The sequence below is a fragment of the Phyllostomus hastatus genome, unplaced genomic scaffold (genome assembly GCF_019186645.2).
Source record: "Phyllostomus hastatus isolate PE091 unplaced genomic scaffold, TTU_PhHast_1.1 phas_contig_948, whole genome shotgun sequence".
In the NCBI taxonomy this organism is placed as follows: domain Eukaryota; kingdom Metazoa; phylum Chordata; class Mammalia; order Chiroptera; family Phyllostomidae; genus Phyllostomus; species Phyllostomus hastatus.
Genome location: NW_025333993.1, coordinates 1,584,549 through 1,607,881, shown reverse-complemented (window position 1 = coordinate 1,607,881; position 23,333 = coordinate 1,584,549). Strand labels below are relative to the sequence as shown.

Below are 23,333 nucleotides of genomic sequence, written 5' to 3'. Positions count from 1 at the left end.
ATGCAACACTCAGGACAATGCTTTTACTAAAAAGTTATTCACTGTTTCTCCGGACTGCACATTGAATGGGCACTCTGCATTTTATCCGGCCACAGGCTGGCCGGGACTCGCATGGGGCCTGGCTGGGTCACAGTCACGGACTGTCAGTGACCCCTCCTCCTCACACCGTGGCTGCCTGAAGCCCCCACCGAGTGGGGCCGACACCTGCACCCCCTGCCGGAGGCTGGGCTCCCCACGCTGGGAAGTGAGTCTGTAGCTGCCTGGGGCTGCACCAGCCAGAGCAGCGTGCGCCGGGGCCCGGGGCCCGCTGTCAGGCCACTCCCGGGTTCTAACCACATTAGGTGCAGAGGGAAGAAATCCCCACATCAAATGGCCCCGCCAAACCCTGCCTGGCACCAGACCGCAGGTGGCCAGGCACCTGCTGGGCTGGGTGGGCCCCCTCCTTCCCTCTTTTCCTCCTTCTGAATGGAATTCCCCTGGAGCCCTGCCTTGCCAGCCCTGGCGCAGTGCCTGGGGGCTCTGGAGCCCCTGACAGGCTCCCTCGAGGGTGATCAGCACGCCAGTGTGGGCAAGGAGGCCCTTGGGTTCTGGCTTTGATGGAGCCAAGAATCAAGGCCTGGCAGTGCCCGAGCAGAGGGTAAAGGAGTCAGGGGCACTGCCAGGGGAAGACCAGTGGCCCCCAAAAGACCCTGGGGGGTATGCTGCCATCCTCACTGCAGGCAGGTGGCTAAGGTGGGCAAGGTCCCATCCCGGGAGGCTGGGGAGGGCAGCACACTCCCCAGCCAAATTCTGGGGGCTCCTCCGAGCTGCCCCCAGGCCCAGTAGCCCCTCCAGGCCATGCCGCCCAGGCTGCTGCCAGCTCCTGCCCCACAGGGACAACGGAAGTCACAGGAGGGAGCACCCACTCCTGGTGAGCACCTGGCCAGTAACTCCAGGGGGTACTGACCCAGAGAGGGGCTGCTCTTTCACCCCCTCCTCACAGAGATGGGTCTTAACCCAACTTTCTTGCCTCTTTCTTTTCATTTGTCGCAGGACATGGGCATCCTTGGTGAGGACTGTTTCTGAACCCAGTTTTTCTGCCACCTGCACGCCCGCTGGCCTCTCTGTGCCACAGCTCTGTATGTCCCGTCCACCTGCCCAGCTCACAGCTCCCTCCATCCCTGACCCTCTCCCCGGGGCCCTGGGCATGCAGCCACCCCCTACTCTAAGCCTCCCCACTGCACTCTGCTCTGGGTCCCCACGTCCATCCACCATGGGCCTATCCATCAGCCTCGCCTCCCAGGCAGCGAACTCTGAACCCTGAACCTCGGTCAACTTCACCCCTCTGCCCCCCCACCACTTCTGATCCTCACCCCCAACCCTCACATCTGTGGTCACATCATCAAATGTGACCACAGCCCCACAGACAGTTTCTTAGGGAGCAGAAACCCCGGCAGCTGGAGGCTAAGGTTTCCATGCGCACCGAGTCATTCCCTCCTGGATGCACCCAGCCCAGCCTCCTTTGGTCCACGATGGTGAGGACAGGAGGGTGGAGTCTCTGTCACCTGGAGGACGGTCCTAGAATTCCTGGTGGGAGGGCGGACAGCCAGTGTCCAGTCACAGGTGGGCTGAAAGCCCTGCATGGCCTGGACTCCTGGGGGGCAGAAGCTCCTCGCCACCCAGACCCACTGCCCCCGCCCCCCAACCCTCACAGGGAGGACAGTGCACAGGGCGTTGCAAACGTGGCCCACATCCTGCGCCCCTGCACACCCCCGGGGCCTCTCCCCACACACGTGCTCTCCGAGCCTCCAGCCTCTCCTGCTTCAAAGCTCACAGGCATGAAAGATGTTGCAAAACTCCAAACCAAACAGTAAACACAGCGAGGCATCTTCAAGGCCTGGAAGGACTTAAACATACCATGAAAAATGCTGGCAAAACATGAAAGTGAGGTTTCGTGGGTTTTGAGGAATTATTAAGGTGTGAACAGACACGGTGGGTAAGAGAAGGCGGCCTCCAGGCAGGGGGCAGAGCTACCACCTGCCCAGGGCCCCCGTGGGTGCCTGCAGGGCTTGGGCGACCACAATGGCTGAGCGCCCGCCCGCGCAGCCCCGGGGTGCTGGCTCCTAGAACAGCTCCACCCTCTCCAGTGGAGTTATCGCCCGACGTCGCCCAGGATGGAGTCCTGTGACCACCTTCCGGGACCCCCCACACCTGCCTCCCAGAGCAGGCGAAGACCTAGAGGAGTCTGCCCAGCAGGAGTCAGGGCCTCGTCCCGACCCTTTGCGGTGAAGAGCCGGGAGCGTGGCGCGCACGCCAGGGAGGGAAGGAGACAGCCCGGTGGGCAAACGACGTGCCAGACTCCACCTGGACGGTGCAGGCCTGGAGGAGGGGACTTGTGTGGACACAAGGACACCTGTGGACAGCTTTGGACACCTGTGGACAACTGGCTCTTCTGCTCACCACCGTATGTCCCCAGCCAGGTCCCTTCCCTTCCCAGCCTTGGTTTCACCACCTGTGAAATGGGTCCGAGATGGAATCGTGAGCCAGCTGAGCACATGCAGCTGCAGACCTCCCTCCGAAAATCTCTGTAAATGGCAGAGTGGCTCTTCCAAAAGGGGAACAACGCCCCCTCGCCCTGCCCGGTGTACCGAGCTGCAGAGGCCACCTGCACAGCCTCCAGGACAGGGACCCGCTCGGCCCCTGCCCTGCTGCTTGAGGCCATTCGGTCCCTGCCGGTCCAGGCATCCCTGGGAGCCTGTCTCCCCACCTGTGGTGTTGCCCTGGCTCGCCCCAGACCCAGACACCCTTGCACCTCCAATCTGCTGGTCCTGGGCTCTCGTTGCCAGGCAGACGCCGTCTCCCAGCGGGCGCCCCCCACCGCAGCCCATTGCCCAGCGCGTTCAAATCGGCGCACCTGCGCCAGCACAGTCGTCTCTGACCCAGCGGGTCGGGGCCCTTTTCCGAGTCCTGGCGCCCGTCACGCACCTCAGCAAGGACCAGCGATGGTCGTCGTGTAAGGGGCTTGCCTTTCAGAAAGAACCAGTCCAGGGCGGCATAGAGCCTTGCACCACACCGACTGGGTTCCAGGCACAGCTGCTGCACCGCGGGGAAGCCCCGTCACCTCTGCGCCCCGGCTTCCATGTGGAAGAGGGGGCTGCTGGCAGCAGCCACCTCACCAGGAGGCCGTGAGGACGGATCAGGAGGAAGTGGGTTAAGATCTTGGCAGGGCAGCCTCACGAGGTCCCTGCTCAGCAACATGGGGAGCCGCTGTCCCCGTAACTCAAGAATAACGCCTCACCCCAGTCCTGATCCCCCCAGTGCATCTCCCCACTGCTCTCATGTTAGGGCTCCCCAGGCTCTTTGGGGGGCAACAGAGGCAGCTGTGGGCACCGTGGCTCAGCCTGAGCTTATAGGGGGGAGGCCCCTGGGGCAGGAACTCAAGGGTGAAGGCCAGACCCGGGAGCCAGTCCCAGCTGGGGGCCCCCTAGTCCTGCACCACCAGGTGCTGGCGTGGGGTCTGAGGCGGGGTCCGAGGCGGGGTCCGAGGCGAGGTGCAGTGGGGAGCACAGGGCGCACAGGCGGCCCCTTACCGGGAAGGACTGGAAGAGCTGGAAGGAGCCGACCAGCCAGATGTACAGGTGGGAGAGCACCCTCGTGGACGTGCCGTTGAAGGCGTTGGCCACCGCCAAGAACGAGTAGGGCCCCACGGTGAAGAACTCCCAGTCGTAGGCACCAGAGGTGGCGATGGTCTGGTTGGCCTCGAACAGGCGCGTCCTCGGGTTCCACTTGTAGATGACGCTGTCGATGTTGTGGTTGTCACCTGGAACCCAAGCGGCTGCGTCGCGGGAGGGAAGATGGTTTCCATGGCCCAGCGGTGGCCCTGGCTGGGACTGTGCCCCAGGGCACCTGCAGCCCACCCAGTCCAGCCAGGCCTGGGGCCACTCTGGACGTGGCCCTGCTCGGGCCACGCCCTCCTGCACCCTCTCACTCCCCGGCGAAGATGCCCTGCCCATGGCCGCACCTCCAGCCTCTGCCCAGGTGAAAACCCTCGGGAGCTCCCCCTTTGGATGGCTCCGGACCCCCACCATGGCTTTCCAGGGTCTTGCAGGTGGACCCCCGACCGCACCTCCCCAGCCTCCCCTGTCACACTGCCCCATGTCCCCTTGGCTCCCACGCTCTCCCACAGGTCGAGCACCGTGCTCCCGGGCCCCTCCAGGCCAGCCTGTCCCGAGACACTCACTTCCACAGACAGCCCTGGTGAGTGGGCTCCTGGGGCCTCGCTGCCCATCAGCCAGTGGGGGGCTCCTCCTCAGGCCCCCACAGAGCTCCCTAGCGGGTCTCAGACTCAGGCAAACACAGAGCATCGGGGCCCACTGCGGCCTGAGCTAGAGACACCCTGCAGGGCTGGCCGCCAGCTGGCCCCTGTCCATCCCTCGAGTCACAGGACGGGGAAGGGCTCGCTGAGGTCACTAAGGGCAGTCACTGGCTTGCCAGCCCCCACCTGCCTGTCTCCCTGCTGCACCACATATCACACAGAGGCTGTGTGCAGGTGGATGGCCTGTTCTTGGAACCAAGGTCCACATCTCTCCAACCCTCCCCCAGCCTGTTCACGCCTGGCCCTGGGCCGGCTGGCCAGAGAGCTCACCTGCCCACCTGTGCCAGCCAAATCATCCCACAGGGAGATGAGTTAGTTAGCAAGTTAATTACTTGGTTACTTAGTTAGTTAGTTTCAAATGAGGCCGTCTATGTCGCCGGGTGACCCACAGTTCTGTGGCGATTCTCCTAAGGGGAGGTACAGACCACTCATCTTCCCACCTGGACAGGTGAGGCTGCTCAGGTGTGTTCACCCTTAGGCCACCACCAGATGACTGATCCCGGGAAATCGGGCCAGTATGCCTTATTATCATTTTTAATGAGACGAAAATGAGCCTTGCACGTGAGTCATGCCCGCCCCCGGGATGATTCCCTTCTGGGTTGAAGGTCACAGCCCTACCTTCCCTGTGGTTGGCCACGGCCAGGAAGTGCTCCCCAGCCACCTCGAAGGCCTCCCAGTCCCGGGCGCTGTGGGTGGCCACCCTCTGGTAGGGCCTGAACCGCAGCTTCCTCTGGCTCCATTTGTAGATGACGGAGAACTCCTGGCCCTTCTCGTTCGGGTCGAAGTTGGCCACAGCCAGGAAGATCTGCAAGGGAGGACCCGGACCCTCGGTCTGGTGCCCGCAGCCAGGGTCTGGAGCATGGTGTGGGGCTGCGGGCTGAGCCCTGCTCTGTCTGCCAGAGGCTGGGAGCCCTGAGTGTCTCCTGATTTGTTCATTACGTTTAAAACCCTTCAGTGCAGCCCTGGCCGGCATAGCTCAGTGGATTGTGCGCGGGCTGCGAACCAGGTATCGCAGGTTCGATTCCCAGTCAGGGCACATGCCTGGGTTGCAGGCCATGCCCCCCAGCAACTGCACATTGATGTGTGTGTCTCTCTCTCCCCCCTTCCCTCTCTAAAAATAAATAAATAAACAATCTTTAAAAAAAAACCTTCAACGCATCTGTCCTTCCCAGTCGTCACTGCCATTTCCAGTTCCCAAACCAGGAAAAGCTTCACGCACAAAAATGTTCTCCATCACCTGCCTGAATAGGAAGTATCCACGCCCTACTCTCTTACGGTAACCATGTATTTGTCACACAGCCAAGAACAACACAGAAACCCCCCGTGTGTGGCGTGACCAGCAGGCTCGCCTGTGTGCTTGTAACAGGAGCCAGCAGCTCGGTGTGTCAGGCGTGTGCGCTGGAGCGGGATGCACGAACGCCCCAGTGTGAACGCTGTGGGTTTGTGCAACCTTAACAAGGACCAAGGAGGCCCCGCGTGCCGACTCGCCTTCTTCCCGATGGTGAAGTGTCTCCAGGACTGAGCCTGGTGCGTGCGGATGCTCTGGTACGAGGCGAACCTCCCGTCGGTCCACTTGTAGATGGTGGACCTGGCCCTCCGATTGGCGGTCGCTATGAAGAGCCCGGCCTCGGGGATGACGAAGACCTCGATGCCCAGGGTCTCCGAGTTCGTGAACAGGCTCTGGTGCTCCTCCACGTAGTCCAGTTTCTCTTTGGCTTGTCAGAGAGACACCGAGGCCTGGTTAACGCTCCCCAGAACGGAAGCCCGGAGGGACCGTCCTGGGAGCGTGACCCCCAGGGCCTGAGCTGCGAGATCCAGCAGCATTAGTGTGGGGCAGGGGCGATTTTCCTGGAGTGCCTGTCCCCCCCTCAGAAGCCCATCAAGAAGCCCATTCGGGCCGCGTGGGTTTCAGGGTCCATGGACCCCCGGTGGTCCTCGTCGGGTGGAACTGATGTGTCGGACCCTTACGAGCCACGTCCCACACGCTCACCAACGCCACAGAAGACTGTGCCCCGGCGTGAGCTAGAGGGTGGAGTGAGGAGCTTTGGAGCAGCCCAGCAGGAGCTGGTCCCCTTTTGCTGTGGACACCTGGGGCCACCTCACTCACCCCTCCAGCACCGTCCCATTGCACCTGCGACCGGAGGGCTGACACGGTGCGAGGAGAGTGGGCAGGGCCCCCGTGGGGGAGGCACCCCGTGCTCTACCCTGGACGAGGGGGGAGGACAAGCTCTGCCCACCCACAGAGGGCTGGCTCCTCTCAATGGGGGTGTCTCTTGCTCTCACGTGGCCCTGGCCCGGAGCAGAGTCCCCCGGTCCCCAGAGCCCCCAGCCACGACCTCCCCGGCCCCCTCACCTGCCAGCACAGACACCCACTCGCTGCCCACGCACAGGTACAGCCCCCTCCGCCTGGCATCGAACCAGAACTGGGCGTCCTCCTCTTTGGTGCACGGGGGCCGGGATCCCAGCGTCACCTTCATGTCGGTTTCTGGGGGGAGACGGGGAGGATGAGTGTCCGGTGGAAGGTCCCCCTTCCTGGAGGAAGTGATCCTGCCTCTGCCTATGAGGCTGGGCTTCGAGGACCCGCTCAGGGGTCTTGGACGGGTCTCCGGAGGCAGGCGAGGCCTGGGAGCGCGTGGCCATCTCAGGAGGGTCTGCACAGCAGGATGCGGTAAAGCTCCCTGCAGCTCCGGAGGGTGGTGCGTCCACCTTCCCTCAGGTCCGCTGCTCTCCCAACATCTTCAGTGACGGCGGCATGCCTTGCTCGCCTCCCACATCTGCGATCGACGGGCTGGGTTTATCGGAACTCCCATTTGGGTTAGTTCCGTGACATTTTACCCATCGCCTCTCGGAATTACGCCGCCATCTCAGGTCAGGCACACGCATCCTAATGGTGCTCCTTGGCCACATCAGAGCGATGTCGGCCCTGCGGCCCAGGGCAGAAGGCCAGGCTGTGGCACCGAGCGCACCCCTGACTGCCCGCGGCCCCAGGCAGAGGTCTGGGGGCCCGATCCCGGCCTGAGACCCCTTCCGGTCACCGTGGCCCAGGCGCCTGAGGGAGATGCCCCTGAGACCTCCCGCTCAGGGACTCGGACACACAGTCCCAGCACTGGGCACCAGTGTCACCCTGCTCGGGGTCAGGGGTGTCCCTGTAAAGCTGGGGAGAGGGTCAAGTTGTCTCTGCACCTTGCTGAGTGGTGGAGTGAGGTGGGTGGGTGGGGGCTTGGAGTCTCCCTGGCAGGGGCTGTGGTTTAATTCGTCAGCATTGTACTTTTACATGGGGAACGTGGAAACAGAAACTAAAAAAGCAAAGCTGGGGACCCTCTGGGCAGGGGGTTCACGGAAAGTAGAAATGTAGCTGGTGAAGGTGGGGTGCCCCCTGGGGCAGGGGCTGAGGTTCAGATGTCTGTCGGGGAGGGACGAAGAGAAGGGGCCCCAAGCGCTGCTCAGGGGGCAAAACCGTCAGCAGGTGGGGGCAGGGGCCCCGGGAGGAAGAAGCCTTTGCTCCCGGGGGCAGGCGGCTGTGGCCTACTAACCATAGGGGTATTTCAGCACCTCGTTGTCTTCCGGCCGCCCCGTGAGGCCCTGCAGGATGGGGGGGATGGACAGCACGATGTCGGCGCTCCTGCAGGGACACAGCCTCGCCGTGGCGTCCGAGCCGGGCAGCAGGACCAGCTGCCTCACCAGGCCCTGCGGAGAGAGGGGCAGCGTGCTGAGACCCTGGGGGCAGGTGGAAGTGCAGCGGGGGCCTCACCGTCTCCACAGCCAGGGAAGAAGGGTCTGCATATTGGCTATGGGGGGGCACTGGGGGCATCGGTGGAGCGCTGCGCACCTTTCTCAGGCCATTAAACCACAGAGGGATTTTTTCTGTGGACTAACTTGGGGTGACTGGTCAGTATTGCTTATGCATCCATTTGTCCACCCATTTACCCATCTGTCCATCCATCCATCCATCATCCATCCCTCATCCATCCATCCATCATCCATGCATCCCAGCCCGCCATCAGTAAGTACTCACAGAGCACCTCTGCTACGCACCAGGCAGGGTTCTGGTCGCAGGGCACCCAGGGAACTAAAGCCCCTCCCCGCATGGAACAAGGCGCCCCACCCGCACTCTAGGGGACAGACAGACAATGAGTGCACAGTCAGCCTGAGGGTGGCCTGGGCTTCCAGGAAGAGACCACCAGGGTGGGGTCTGGGAGGGCTGGGTGAGGGGCGTCTTCTCAGTGCTGGGAAAGGCCCCCATGGTGAGAGGACATCGGGCAGGGCCCTGAGGGTAGGCTGTGACCCGTGGTGGCAAGGGCGACATGCGTGCCCGGAGGAGGGAGCAGCGAGGCCGGAGGCCCCGTGTCAGGCATGCCTGGTGCCTGTGGGCGGGGCCTCCTGTTCCTCCTTTCCGTCTGACACACGCGACAATCTGTGGAGCCAGAGCAGGGGGACGGCAGGCCTCTGGTGACAGCCCCCCTGTGAGCATGGGTGTGTGGTGGTGGGGGGCTGGGCAGGCAGCCCTGCCGTGCTTACCGTGAACAGGCCTTTGGTCCTCCTCCGGCTGCCGACGAAGAACCGGGCTCCTTGCACCGACAGGGTGGCGGGGAAGGGCACGTCAGACATTCTGCAACAGCGGGTGCGGGTGTGAGGGCCATGGAGAGCAGCAGCGCGGGCCGCTTGCTTAGATGAGGACAGGGCAGTGCTGCCCGAGGGGCGTGTCAGGGTCCTGGGGCAGCCGTGGCCAAGGACCGCGGGCTGGGGGCTTGAAGCAGAGATATTTGTCCTCTCCCAGTTCCGGGCGGGGGCCAGGAGTCCAACACTGGGGGGTTGACAGGACTGCACTCCTGCTGAAGGCTTTGGGGACAGTCCTCTCAGTGTCTTCCTATCCTGGGGGCTCCTGGGGGCTCCTGGGGCTCCTGGCACTGCCTGGCTTGTGGCGGCATCTCCACCCTCTGCCCCCATCATCACACGGCTTCTCCTCTGAGCCCCTAGTCCTCTTCCCAGAAGGACACCGGCCACTAGTGGGTCAGCGCCCACCCCATCCAGCGTGACCTCAGCTTAGCTAGACCATACCTGCAAAGGTGCTGTCTCTAAACAGCTCCCTTTCCCAGGTCCTAGGGCACGTGAATTTAGGGGGCACCCTTCGCCCCAGGACAAGGGTCTTCTGCAAAAGCCCGTGCTGCTGTGGGGTCCGGTGGCTCTTTGCCACCTCACAGGAGCCTCCCGTGGCTTCTCCTGGCCCAGGCTTCCTGACCATGGGGGACAGATGGCCTCAGGGTGGGAGGGGCTTCCCTTCCCTCCCTGGTGACTTGCGGGTATTGGAAAGTGTGGCTGGAGTTGGATCTTTTTAAAAAGATTTTATTTATTTATTTTTAGAGAAAGGGGAAGGGAAGGAGAAAGAGAGGGAGAGAAACATCAATGTGTAGTTGCCTCTTGCACACCCCCTACTGGGACCTGGCCCACAACCCAGGCATGTGCCCTGACTGGGAATCGAACTGGTGACCCTTTGGTTCACAGGCTGGCGCTCAATCCACTGAGCCACACCAGCCAGGGCTGGAACCAGCCATGGTTCTTAATGTGCAAGTGGGGCCAGACTCTGGGGACAGGCGAGAAGGTGGGCACCCTGTTGGAGAGGACAGTGTGGCTGGAGCTCTCGGGGCAGAAAAGCCAGGCACGTGCTTTCTCCTCACGGCCCAGGGTCTGCCGGGCCACGATGCCGCGTCCTCTTGTGAAAGCAGCTGCTCCTGCCAGTCCTTGCCATCTGGCTGCCGCTGGCCACGGCGAGATCAGCTCCTGACCACTGTCTCAGATGCCCAGTGTCCGTGCAGTCTCCAGGTCCCCTGATTCTGGTGCAGGGCCTGAATTCATCCTTGGTCACCATGACTTCAGCCCCGGTTCCCCCACCCTCCTCCCGCCCCCGCCCCTCCCAGAGCTGTCCCGCTGCTGTGAAGTCCCTGATGTGTCTGCCGGCCTGGTGGGGGAGGGGTGGTGAATAAGGCATGTTTAAACCAAACGTACAAATGTTACAGTTTCTTTTTATTATGGAAAAACTTGCATAACAACAAAGCAGAGGGAGATTCTGCCTTTGAAAGCAGTATTTGGTATAAAGAAAACTGGCCCCTCCCCGGCCCCGGCTCAGCAAGGGCGGGTGCTGGGGGCCCAGGCAGCGCGTCGGCCGGCCAGGCCATGCGGGGACTCATGGTTCCTGGTCCCGTTTACTGACCTACAGGTCACAGAAACTGGCGATGGAGAGGACAAGAAACGAACTCAGGCTTCCACGTGCCCAGAGTTGTCTCAAAGTTGCCAAAGTTTACTCCGCACGGAGTTTTAATGAATGTTTACTCCCTCGTCTTAGAGGAGGAGACTGAGTCAGAGAGGTTAAGTGGCCGGTTGAAAGTCACACAGCGAGGCCTGGGCCTCCGGCCGGGCCGCAGCTTCTGTTTGGCTCTGGGGCCAGAGTTCCTTACGCTTGTCCTGCGTGGCCTTACTGCCGCGGTCACAGTGTTCCTCAGGGCACACTCCCCTGGTCAAGCCAGACCTGGACTCATACCTCAGCCCCAGTCCTGAGCCAGGTGTTGGCTCCCTGGCCCTCCGCCCTCTGCCCTCCGACTGGGGCCTGCCCTGGTCCCGGCCCCACTGGGACAGCGGGGAGCCGTAACCTGCCCCGCCGGTCTTTTGACACTGTTTCCGTAAGTGCTGACTCTGACTAATGCGTGGCTTTGTACATGAACAGCTTGTTTGTGTAAGGATCCTAGGAACTGGTTTCAAAATACACAGCCCCCAGCCTCAGGCGTCCCAGCTCCGGGAGGGTTGCTGCCCTCCGACCACGGACCCAGGACGACGCAAAACCAGGAGGACGTGAAGCCAGGATGACTAATCCAGGGCGACAGACTCCAGACCATCGCTTGCCCTGTTGGGGTGGACCATGCCCGTCTGCACGTAGAGAACCTTTCGACCCCCTCCCTTGACCTCTGTGTTCTGCTACCCCCTCCCTCCTTATAAAAGCCTCTCCCTCCACGGAGAGGGGGAGATGGGCTTTGAAACAAGAGACCCCATCTTCCAGGTGGCCGGCATCTACAAACAAACCTCTTCCCTTTGCACCAGCACCTGTCTCGTGAGCACTGGCTTTTGTAGCAGCAGGCAGCCGGCCCTGCGCTGGGTTACACCACCACGGCCTTTCTGGAGACAGGTTTGCTGTCAATCTGCTGGTGGCCGGGGCAGTCCTGCCATGAAGCATGTTTCTTACAGTGGTCCCTGTTTCTAACAGTGGTCCCTGCACAAGTCGGACCCCGCCAGGGCCCACACTGCACAGCTGGAGCGGCCCCCCTGATGTCCACTCTGGACTCGGACTGCCGGGCAGCACACAATGTCCCGCGACCCTCCCCCGGCATCCTGGTACCTACATGTCCACCGGGACGCCGCAGTCCGTGGTGAGCGAAAAGGAGTCTTCAGACACAGCCAGGACCAGCGTGTGCCACTGGCTGTCCGTCAGGGCCGGGCTGCGGAAGGACACGCGGGTCTGCCAGGCGCCCGCCCTGTCCTCGCTGAGGAAGAGGAAGTGCAGCCGGGTGGGCGAGTACCGCAGGCCCAGCAGCAGCGCGTCTGGCCCCTCCGCCACCACGGTGAACAGGTACTCGTTCTTCTGCGAGAGAGGGCAGGCGGGTGAGTGCGGCGGGGAGGGAAGGCTGGCGGGGGCGGGGCGGGGCGGGGCGGGGCGGGGCGGGGCGGGCGAGGGTGGGCGGGGCTCCCAGCTACTGGCGGCTGCTGTGACCCTGTCCGTGATGAAACCCTGTGCACGCTGCTCACGCCTAGGACCGTGGCCTGCATCAGGAAAACGGGGAATAGCGAGTGTTGGTGAGAACGTGGAGAAATATAAAGCCTCGTGCCCCGTGGGCAGGAATGCAAAATGGGGCAGCCTCTATACAAAACGAGACAGCGTTTCCTCGAAAAATTAGAAATGGAAGTACCCTGTGATCCAGCAACACCCCCCCACCCCCCCGCCAATTCGCCATAAATCCAAGCAGACTAGCAGCAGGGACTCAAAGAGACACTCGTGTGCCCCTGCTCACGGCACGCTGCTCACGAGAGCTAAGGCAGAGCGCGCCCCAGCTGTCCGTCCGCGGAGGGCGGGCGGGAGAAGCACAGATGGTGTGGCCCATCCGCACCACGGACCGTCTTCAGCGTAAAAAGGAGGTTTCTGCACCCACGTGGGCGAACCTCGAGGACACGACGCTGAGAGACGTGAGCCAGGCACAAAAGGACAAACACTGTGCGGTTTCTCTAACTCGAGGCCCCGGGACGGTCACCGTCACAGAGACAGAACGCTGAAGGGTGGGTGCAGGGGCTGGGGTGGGGGTGGGGAGGGAGTGTTTAAAGGGGACAGAGCTTTATTCTGAGAAGACGAAGAACTTTCTGGAGACGGACAGTGGTGACGGCTGCACACCAGTGTGAGCATGCTTCCTGTCACTGAGCCGTGCACTCAGAGGTGGTTAGAACGGGCCCTGGCTAGTGTGGCGCAGTTGGCTGAAGGTCATCCCGCATAGAGAAAGGTGGCCGGTTCGATTCCCAGTCAGGGCACGTGCCTTAGTTTTGGGCTGGTCCCCAGCTGAAGCGTGAGTGAGAGAAAATTGGTTGATGTTTCTCTCATTCTCTTCCTCCCTCCCTTCCCCCCTCTCTAAAACAAACAAATAAATAAAATCTTTTAAAAATGATTACATTGGTAAACGCCATGTTATGTGTATTTTACCACAATTTAAAAACCACACACCTCCCGCCACTATGGTGACCTCCACACCCTGCAGCCCCTGCCGCACGGACTACAGAAACAGTGTACTTGACTGTAAGCCATTACAATGTCCAGACTATGAATTCCTAGGCCAACATAATTAAAAGGGTCACAAACTGAAAGTGATGAAACCTAATGCTAAAGGAGATCTATAACATAATTACAGAGTATAATCCCCCCCCGCAAGTCTTTGCCCATGTAACACTGTGACCCAAATTCCATGCAACTATTATTCTAAAGACATTAGAAGCCTCCATATCCCTCATATTTAATTGAATGACTAATTCAGTAAAATCCACTTGGCTCAGAGTGGGTCACATGGTCTCCGGCCACTCCTCCACTGAACTTCCCGTTTTGGGGGTGAGTCCCACCCGGTGCCTCAGCCAAAGGACTAAGGCCACTGCCCTTCAGGATCACTCCACCACTCATTCCCAGAAACACTTGGGGCTGCAGCACGATGTCTGGTGAAAACCACCCATCCCCAGACCCCGCACTATGAAATCAGACGAAGGAAGCCATCAGGTGATAAAGAGAGTTTATTGGAGAGCCTGAGGAGATGCTGACAGGCTGAGTGGAGGTCAGGTGACTGAACAGAGAAACATGGAGGGAAACACAGGGGACCCAGGGGCAGGTGGAGGTGCCTCCTGGGAGGCAAGAGGCTGGGGAAGCAGCAAGGTCAGGGGTTCCTGGGAGTGGAGGTCAGGTGAGAACAGGGGGGACTGGGGGGACCCCATCCTGGGCGGGGTCAGCCATATAACATGGGTCAGGACTAAACTGAGTGGTGGCTGGGAGGACCACAGTCACAAGGTGAGACCTGAACCCAGCTGGCCCTGAGGGGACATGCCCGGTCAGCAGCAGGACTTCTGGGCTGAGGCAGGGACACAGCATGCAGGTCTGCACACGGGGCGGCAGATGAGGGACACACAGGAGGCCGGGCGGCAGCAGCTGGGCTGGCAGCAGGAGGAGGTGGGGGCACAGCAGGAGGAGACGGGCACGCAGCAGGCAGGTCTGCACACAGGGCGGCAGATGACGGACATGCAGGAGGAGGGTCTGCAGCAGGATGAGGGGCAGGGGGTGCAGCAGACGGGCTTGCAGCAGACAGGTGTGCAGCAGACGGGCTTGCAACAGACAGGTGTGCAGCAGACGGGCTTGCAGCAGACAGGTGTGCAGCAGACGGGCTTGCAACAGACGGGCACACAGCAGGAGGGCTGGCAGGGGGAGGAGGTGCAGCAGGAGGGCTGGCAGGGGGAGGAGGTGCAGCAGGAGGGCTGGCAGCCAGACTGCTGGCAGCACAAGGGTGTGCAGGAGCTGGTGCAGGCTGATTGGCAGGGGCTGGGCCCACAGATTGCCTGGCAGTAGGGACTGGACACACAGCTCACTGGGGCACAGACGAGGGTCTGGCAGGGGGCTGGGGCACAGCAGCTGGGGACACAGCAGGAGGGCTGGCAGCAGCTGGGGACACAGCAGGTGGACTGGCAGCAGCTGGGGACACAGCAGGAGGGTTGGCAGCAGCTGGGGACACAGCAGGAGGATGGACAACAGCTGGGGACACAGCAGGAGGGCTGGCAGCAGTTCTCTGGACAGTCGTCCACCTGCCGGGAGTCGGTGCAAGAGTCACTGGAACCGGGCAGGCAGACACGGTTGCCATAGCTCAGGTCACTGGAGCAGATGGACAGGGTGGAGGCGGCCATGGTGGGGTGGTGGGGCTGGAGGTGAGCTGGGAGAAGGTTTGAGTATGAGTGTGAGTGTGTGTATGAGGTGCCCAGGGCTGTCGGCTTTTATATACACACCTGTGTGTTGTCCAAGCTGGAGGTCCCCACGCCCTCCTTTCCGTGTTGATGTTTTGAGAGCCCTTATGACCTCTGGTTTGTTTACAGGAAAGAGTTTGCTGCTTGTAAAATGCCTGTCATGGTTGACCCCCTGACCTGCACTTGGTTGTCTAAGCAAACAGCACTGGAAAAGTCTGGAGCCCTGGAGCCCCGGCAGCCCGCACCTGCCCTGCTCCACTCCCCAGGTGTTCTCGGTGCCATTGCTGGTGACCAAGTCAGTGACAGGGCAGCAGGGGCTGACCCTGGGACACCGCTGCTCATCCGCTGTAGGACGTCCCTGCACGCAGGAGGCTGGAGAGCACGCAGACCAGCCGAGGGGAGAGCAGTGGAAGGGAAGACAGACTAAGAAGGCGTCCACCGCGGCACAGGGAGACAAGTAGTTTGGGCTACTAGAGCTCCTTTTCCTTTCCAAATACACTAGAATCCGCTTGTTGGTAGCAAAAATGAAAAACTAAAAAATAAATAAAATCCTGCTGGAATTTGAGAGGGATGACCTTGAATCTATAGGTCAATTTGGAGGGGACTGGAGTCACAACATCTCAACCCCTGAACGTGCTCTAATTCTCCACTCGGTCACCTCGGCTTTGGTTTACCCCCCAGTGGTTTTCCAGTTCTCCTTATGGACCATTCTGTCTGATCTACACTGGCTTTCACTTTCTATTTTGTTGTCAGTCATACTTTCAAACAAAAAATTCTACAATCCAATTGTTTATTGCTATTACACAGGGGTGGGCAAACATAAGTTAAATCACTAGCATCATTACCTAAAATTTAGAATGTAAGTAAGGATACAAAATAATAATGAGAAAAAGACAAATAATACAAATAAATAATATGGTAATTAATAAATAATACAAGGATAAATTTTGTGTTTCATGTACTCACAACTGTAAAGTTACCATTGCCCACTCCTGTATAGAACTACAGTTAATTTTTATTATTTTAAGTTTGTATTCTTCAAGCTTGCTAAACTCTCTTATATTTCTAGGAGCGTTTTTAAAGCTTCTTGAGGGTTTCCTATGTGGACCATCATGTTTTCTGTGAATAGAGATGTATTATTTCTTTATTTCCAATACATACACCTTGTTTTCTTTTTCTTTTTCCTTTTCCCCTGTGCTGGGAAGACCCTCGGTAAGATCAAATAAGCGTGGTGGGAGAAGGCAGCTCTGTCTTGTTCCTGGTATCGGGGAAAAGTGGTGTCTTTGACAATTGAACATGGTGTTGGCTGTGAGGTTTTCATAGATGCCTTATGTCAGGTTAAGTATTTTATTTGTTTGTTTGTTTGTTTGTTTGTTTATTCTGATGTCACTGTAAACTTTTAAAAATCAAGGAAGAGGGAACACTCCCTAATTCATTTTCTAAGGCCAGCACTACCCTCACATCAAAGCCAGACAAAGACACCACGAGAAAAGAAAACTGCACCAATATTCCATATGAACATCGATGGAAAAACCCTCAATGAAATACTAGCAAACCCAATCCAGCAGCGCATTCAAAGGTTTATACACCACGACCATGAGGGCTCTGTTGCCGAAATGCAAGGATGATTCTACATACAAAAATCATTTAATGTAATAATGACATTAAAAGACTGAAGGAAAAAAAATACATGATCATCTCAATTGATGCAAAAAAAAAGCATTTGACAACACTCAATACCTTTCATGATTAAAAAAACCCCTCAACAAACTAGGAATAGAAGAAAATGACATATGAATGAATACAAATCAATACAAATAAATACATAAACGAATAAATATAAAAGACCACAGGACACATCACACTCAATTTTGAGAGACTAAAAGCTTTCCTGCTGAGATCAGGAACAAGGCAGGGACGCCCACTTTTGCCACTTCTCGTTCCCATAGAACCGACAGCTCCAGGAGAGGAGACAGGGGAAGAAGGAAAGGTATCTAGGTTGGAAAGGAGTACAATCATCTGTGTCCCCAGATATGATATGACAAGGAAAAAACCCAAAAGGTTCCATGGAATAGCCTGTTGGCACTAACAAATGAATTCAGCAGAGCAGCAGCAGGGGACAAACCAACAACACCCAGTTGCATTTTTGTACAGTAATAGTGAACAGCTCAAAAAGAATATTGTGAACATAACCCCACGTGTAATAGTATCAAAAGGAATAAAGTACTTAGGAATTAACTTAAACAAGGAGGTGAAAAGCCTGCACAAAGCAAACTACAAAACGTTGTTGGAAGAAATCAAAGAAGACATAAATGAATGGAATGACAGCCCATGTTCATGGATTGCAACACTTAATAGTAAGATTTTAATACTACCCGAAGTAATCTACAGTTTTAATGCAATCACTATCATATTCTCAATATTTTTTGCAGAAATATAAAGACCCATCCTAAAATTCACATGGAACCTTAAGGGACCTTGGACTAGCCAAAACAGTCCTCAAAACACCACAGCTGGAGGGCTCATACCTCCTGATTTCAAAAGTTACTACAAAGCTACAGTAATCAAAAGAGTATGGCACTGACGTAAAGACATGCAGACCAGTGGAATAGAATACAGAGTCCAGAAACAGACCCTCACTGAAGAGCATGAATCATTTTTGACAAGGGCACCAAGTCCATTAAATGGAGAAAAGACAGTCATTTTAACAAATGGTTCTGGGTAAAGTGGATATCCACATGCAAAAGAATGAAGTTAACCCGTAAGTAACGCCACATGCAAGAATTAGGTCAAAATGGGTCTACAACCTAAGTACAAGGCCTGAAGCTATACAACTCTTAGACGAAAACAGGACAAAAGCTTCGCGGCATTGAATTTGGCAGTGTTTCGCTGGATATGATGCCAAAGGCACAGGCGACATGAGAAAAATGCACAAATTGGACTTTAAAAATTTCAAATATTTTTTGCATCACAAAACAATATCGACAGAGATAAAAGATAACCCCAGGAAAAGGGAAAAAGGTTTGGAAATCATGTATCCGATAAAGGGTTCATATATAGAATGTATAGAGAACTCCTAAAAATGAATAACAAAAAAGTCCCCAACAACACAATCCAAAAGTGGGCCAAGGACTTGAGTAGACATTTTTCCAAAGAAGATATACAAGTGGACAATGAGCACGTGAAAAGATACTCAACACCACTAATCATCTGAGAAATGAAAATCAAGACTGCGAGCTACCTACCACCTTACATCCATTAGCATAACTACTACATGTGAACAAGAAACAAGGAGAAAATAACAGGCGATGGTGGGAACGAGGAGAAAGTGGAGCCCGTGTGCACTGTTGGTGAGCACGTGATACAGTGCAGCTGCTGTGGAAGTCAGCACGATGGTTCCTCCCAAAAATGAGAAGTGGAATTACCATATGATTTAGTAATTCTACTGGATATATGCCCAAAAGAATTAAAAGCAGGGACTCATAGAAATACTTGTTAACCCATGTTTCTAGCAGCATTATTCACAATAGCTGAAGTGTGGAAGCGACCCAGTGTCCATTGATGGATGGATGGATGGGTGAGCAAAATATACAGACACACCGTGGAATATTACTCACCCTTCAAAAGGAAACGGAAAAGGGGTGAACCATGAGGACATTACAGTGAGTGAAATAAGCCAGCCACAGAAAGACAAATACCACAGAATTTCACTTACAGGAGGTACTTTAGCAACAGAAAGTAGGACGGGGTTTCCCAGGGGCTGGAGGGAGGAGAGAATGGGAAGCTGTTGTTTAATGTGTACAGAGTTTCAGCTTTTTCAAAGTCAAAGAGTTCTGGTTGTGCATGGTAGTGATGGCGGTACAACATGATGAATGTACCTACTACCACCAAACTGTGCACTTAAACAGTGTTAGGGTAGTACGTGCTACATTATTTTTATTTTACCTCAGTAAAAATATCTAGGAAAAAGAAGGAATGAGCCATCAAGCCCTGAAAAGACACAGAGAAACCCTAACCACACAGCGCACATCACTAAGTGAAAGGACCGGTCTGGGAGTCTTCCTCCTGTCTGATTCTAAGCACATGACGTTCTGGAAAAGGCAAAACTGTGGGGACAGGGAAGAGATCAGTGATGGCCAGGAGTTAGCCGGGGAAACACAGGTGAATAGGTGGGGTGTGGAGGATTTGGAGAGCAGGGAAATGATTCTTTGAGAACTATAATGGTCCATATGCGTCATTATATCTGTACAAAAACCCATAGCACATACATCAGGAGTAAACCCTAATGGACACTATGGACTCTGGGTGATACTGACATGTTGATACAGGCTTATTGATTATAACAAGTGAACCACATTGGTAACAAATGTATCAACGCTGCAAGGTGTTCATTGTGGGAGAGGCCATATGTGTGTGAGTGTGCAAGTTACGTGGGAACCTAAAACTGCTCTAAGAAACCAAGTCTATTAAATTGATCAGGATAATTAAGATTATCTGCTTTCCGTTGAGTGAGTTTTGGTCATCTCTGTCTTTAAAGAATGAGTCCATTTCATCTGAATTTTCCAGTTTTGGAGGATAGAATTGTTTGCTGCAGTCCCTTTTAATTCTATAATGTATGTGGGGTCTGTAGTAATTGCTCCTCTTCTATCCCTGATACTGGTGATTTGCGTCTTCTTTATCTTTTCCTTATCCAGTGCAGACTTTTTCCATTTATTTAGCATTTCAAAAAACAAGTTTTCATTTCATCAATTATCACTATTGTTTTACTATTTTCAATTTCATTGACTTATGCAAGAATCTTTATCATTTCATACTTCAGGCTTGTTAGGGGTTTAACTCACTCTTTATTTTTCATGAAAATATTTTACCTTCTCTGTTTCTTTGTAACTAAAGTGCACTTCCCGCAGGCAGAAGAGTGGAGTTGGTCTTTTTATCCAGCCCGGCAGGCTCTCTTCCCTTCCTCCTTCTCTCTCTTCCTTGGGGACTCCAGTGACACGCAACACAGGAGGTCCCTTGACGTCATCCTGCAGCTCACCAGTGCTCTGTCCAGTTCTCTTCTGCTCTGTGCTTCCTTTACTTGCTGTCGCTCTGCCTTCCAGTTCATGAGTCTTTTCTTCTGCAGCGTTTATTCTGCTGTTCACCTCATTCAGTGCACTCTTCACTCAGACATAGCAGTTTTCCTCTCCAGAGGCCCTGTGTCATTTTAAGTCTTCCTCAACTCTCTTTAATGTGTTTGCTTAACCTTTTCTCTGGAACATTTGAGACATAGTCAAAACTCTTAGTAATTCTGTCTCCTGTGACATTTCTGGTTTGGTTTTGGTGGATTGATTTTATTCTTACTATGGGTTATGTTGTTCTGCCTCTTAGCAGGCCTGAAATTTTTGAAAGAATGTCTAAAATGGTGAATTTTACCTCACTGAGTATTGGACATGTAGTACTGAAATGGATATTCTTGTCCTTTGATCTAGATGTAGTTAAGTTCCTTGGAAATGGCTCACTCTTTATCAGCTTTGTCAGGCAGGACTGAGCCGGCAGTTACACTGGGGCTAATTTCACCCACAACGGAGGCCATACGCTCTGAGGGGTCTCCCTGATGCCCTGAGAACTAAGCTCATGTTTCAGCTGGCAGGTGGGAATAGGCGCACCTTCAGGCACGTTTGATTTCTGGGATTACGCAGTCTAACTTTGTTGCTTGCCCCAGTCTCAGTCTCCTGTGGGTTTGCTTATCATTACTTTGTTGATACTTGAGGAAGATCCTTTGAGGACCAAGGGTTTCTCAGGGCAGTGCTCCCCTCTTCTGGCCCCAAACACTACCTGCCTGGGCCCCCCTCAATTTCCAAGGTCGTTTCTAACTGAGGGGTGCATGGAGCTCTACTCGGGCTCCCCACTTTTGCACTGGGGCCTGGACATGTTCACAGGGTGGCCAGTGGAATGTAGCTTGTTTCCCCCTGTCAGGGGTTCCTGCTCTGTGATCCTCAAATCTAATGCCTGAGCAGCATTGCTCCACAGCTTTGCTAGTTTTTGGTTCGGCCCTGGTGTGAAGGTCATCCAGTCCCTCTCACTCCTTCAGCTGGGAGCAGCCCCTCCTGCCCTCGCTCCCTCAGGTTTCTGCTAACGGTGCAGACCTGCAGGTGAAAGACAAGGAGTGGCCCCAGGCCCACAGAGTCTGTGCTGCACGGACCCCCCAGGTGTTTCCTGATGGGCAAATCTGGGCACGTGACTTTGTCCAGATGGGGTAGTGGGTGGAAATGGTCCCTGGGGCCTGAGAACTCTCTGGACCAGGGCTTTTCTGCAGGTGACCACCCTCGAGGAAGCCCCGGGCACAGACCTTCCAGGCCAGGATGGGAGTCCCACCTGGTGCCCCACCAGGAGGAGTTAGGCCCCTGCCTTTTGGGATTTCTCCATCACTCATTCTCAGAAATACTCATGGCTGGAGGGGACCAATGTCGGTGACAATCATGTGTCCCCCCAGTGCCCCACAAAGTCAGATGAAGGAAGCAATCAGATGATAAAGTGAGTTTATTGGGGTGCCCAAGGTGGTGTTGACAGGCTGAGAGTGGAGGTCGGGTGACTCAAAAGAGAAACAAGGAGGGAAGAATAGGTGACCAAGAGGCATGTGAAGGCAAAAGCCTGGGATGCAGCGAGGTCCAGGGTTCCTGGGAGCAGAGGTCAGGTCAGGACAGTGGAGACCCGGGTCCCCATCCTGGGTGGGGGCAGCTACCTAACACAGCTCAGGACCAGACTGAGGGGTGGTTCAGAGGGCCACAGTCAAGGGGTGGAACGAGGCTGGCTCTTGTGGGACATGTTTGTTCAGCAGCAGGACTTCTGGGCTGAGGCAGAGACATGGCATGCAGGTCTGCACACACGGCGGCAGATGAGGGACACGCAGGAGGCTGGGCGGCAGCAGCTGGGCTGGCAGCAGGAGGAGGTGGGGGCGCAGCAGGAGGAGACGGGCACGCAGCAGGCAGGTCTGCACACAGGGCGGCAGATGACGGACATGCAGGAGGAGGGTCTGCAGCAGGATGAGGGGCAGGGAGTGGCCTGGCAGCAGGAGGGGGCTGAACAGGGGGCAGCCCCAGAGCAGATGGGCACAGAGCACACGGGCTTGCAGCAGACTGGTGTGCAGCAGACAGGTGTGCAGCAGACAGGTGTGCAGCGGACAGGTACACAGCAGGAAGGCTGGCAGGGGGAGGAGGTGCAGCAAGAGGGCTGGCAGCTGGACTGCTGGCAGCACAAGGGTATGCAGGAGCTGGTGCAGGCTGATTGGCAGGGGCTGGGCCCGCAGGCCACCTGGCAGCAGGGGCTGGACACACAGCTCACTGGGGCACAGACGAGGGTCTGGCAGGGGGCTGGGGCACAGCAGCTGGGGACACAGCAGGAGGGCTGGCAGCAGCTGGGGACACAGCAGGTGGACTGGCAGCAGCTGGGGACACAGCAGGTAGATGGGCAGCAGCTGGGGACACAGCAGGTAGATGGACAGCAGCTGGGGACACAGCAGGAGGGCTGGCAGCAGCTGGGAGCACAGCAGGAGGGCTGGCAGCAGCTCTCTGGACAGTCGTCCACCTGCCAGGAGGAGTCAGTGCAAGAGTCACTGGAACCGGGCAGGCAGACACGGCTGCTGTAGCTCAGGTCGCTGGAGCAGATGGACAGGGTGGAGGCAGCCATGGTGGGTGGTGGGGCTGGAGGAGTGTGTGAATGTGTGAGTGTGTGAGTGTGAGTGTGTGCATGATGCCTGGACTGTCATCTTTTATACCCTCCTGGGTGTGTGTGTGTTGCCCCAGCAGCAGGCTTGGTGAAGCCTTCCCTTCCTTGTTGGTGTTGAGTGTTGTGCTGTGACTCCGCATTGCAGGTTCACCGAGTGCCACGGCCTGTGAGCCTCCTCAGTGGGACCGGGGCTCTCCTGGCCAGTGCTTGTCCCAAGAGGAAAGGCAATAGAAGTGCTGTTGGTGCTTGTGCAGGAGCAGTGGCAATCAGGCAGTTCTGAAAGTGACAGCCCTCTTCTCCATCCCATGGGGCGGGGGGCTGCTCTCATAAACATAACTTCTCCCGTGGAGGGAGGAGGATGACACAATCCCAGAATATTTGAGAAAAGGGAAATGTGGTCACCTGTGGATGGTCTGTGATGCTCAGCTGGCCTGGACACAGGGGGATGCACTTTTGTGGGCTGATGAAGCCAGTTGTAGTGGGCGTTGACGGGGCATGTGTCTACTGGGAGTGAGTCCTGGGGTGGGCATGTGTGAAAAAAATGTTTCCTCCGGGGGCAGAGATTGGCTCACAGAGAGCGACAGGGATGCAGACCCAGGCTAGCACAGGAGGAATGACCACGTGTTGGGAGCTGTCCACCTGGTTTCAGGGACTGTAGCGTTTGGTCCCACAGCTGGAGCTGAGTGAAAAGGCCTTGGGAACATGAGCCACTAAGGAGACAGAACATTACCCCCTGGCAGGAGCACAGCCCCTGCCT

The 23,333-nt window shown here is 56.5% G+C and overlaps 3 protein-coding genes across 4 annotated transcripts in view; all 3 read right to left on the bottom strand.

Annotated features, from left to right (window-relative positions):
- The window catches only part of TSPEAR (thrombospondin type laminin G domain and EAR repeats), a 38,456-nt gene that overhangs the window by 8,057 nt on the left and 7,066 nt on the right, over window positions 1–23,333 (bottom strand). Inside the window, exons 2-8 of the mRNA XM_045852355.1 lie at window positions 11,743–11,981; window positions 8,873–8,963; window positions 7,888–8,041; window positions 6,708–6,839; window positions 5,843–6,069; window positions 4,973–5,159; window positions 3,570–3,799 (exon numbers count right to left, since the gene is read on the bottom strand). Of these exons, the coding sequence (XP_045708311.1) occupies window positions 3,570–3,799; window positions 4,973–5,159; window positions 5,843–6,069; window positions 6,708–6,839; window positions 7,888–8,041; window positions 8,873–8,963; window positions 11,743–11,981 (1,260 nt within the window). The remainder of the gene's footprint in view (window positions 1–3,569; window positions 3,800–4,972; window positions 5,160–5,842; window positions 6,070–6,707; window positions 6,840–7,887; window positions 8,042–8,872; window positions 8,964–11,742; window positions 11,982–23,333) is intronic.
- Window positions 13,973–14,815, bottom strand: LOC123827911 (keratin-associated protein 10-3-like). 2 transcript variants are annotated; one of them, XM_045852361.1, is made up of 2 exons: window positions 14,675–14,815; window positions 13,973–14,566 (listed from the first exon to the last, which is right to left on the bottom strand). In XM_045852361.1, the coding sequence occupies exons 1-2, from the start codon at window positions 14,813–14,815 to the stop codon at window positions 13,973–13,975; spliced, it is 735 nt and encodes a 244-aa protein (XP_045708317.1). The 2 variants fall into 2 exon arrangements, with proteins under 2 accessions (XP_045708317.1, XP_045708316.1); XM_045852360.1 differs by having other exon boundaries at window positions 13,973–14,815.
- LOC123827907 (keratin-associated protein 10-3-like) lies at window positions 21,683–22,537 on the bottom strand. Its single transcript, XM_045852356.1, has one exon. The coding sequence runs from the start codon at window positions 22,535–22,537 to the stop codon at window positions 21,683–21,685; it is 855 nt and encodes a 284-aa protein (XP_045708312.1).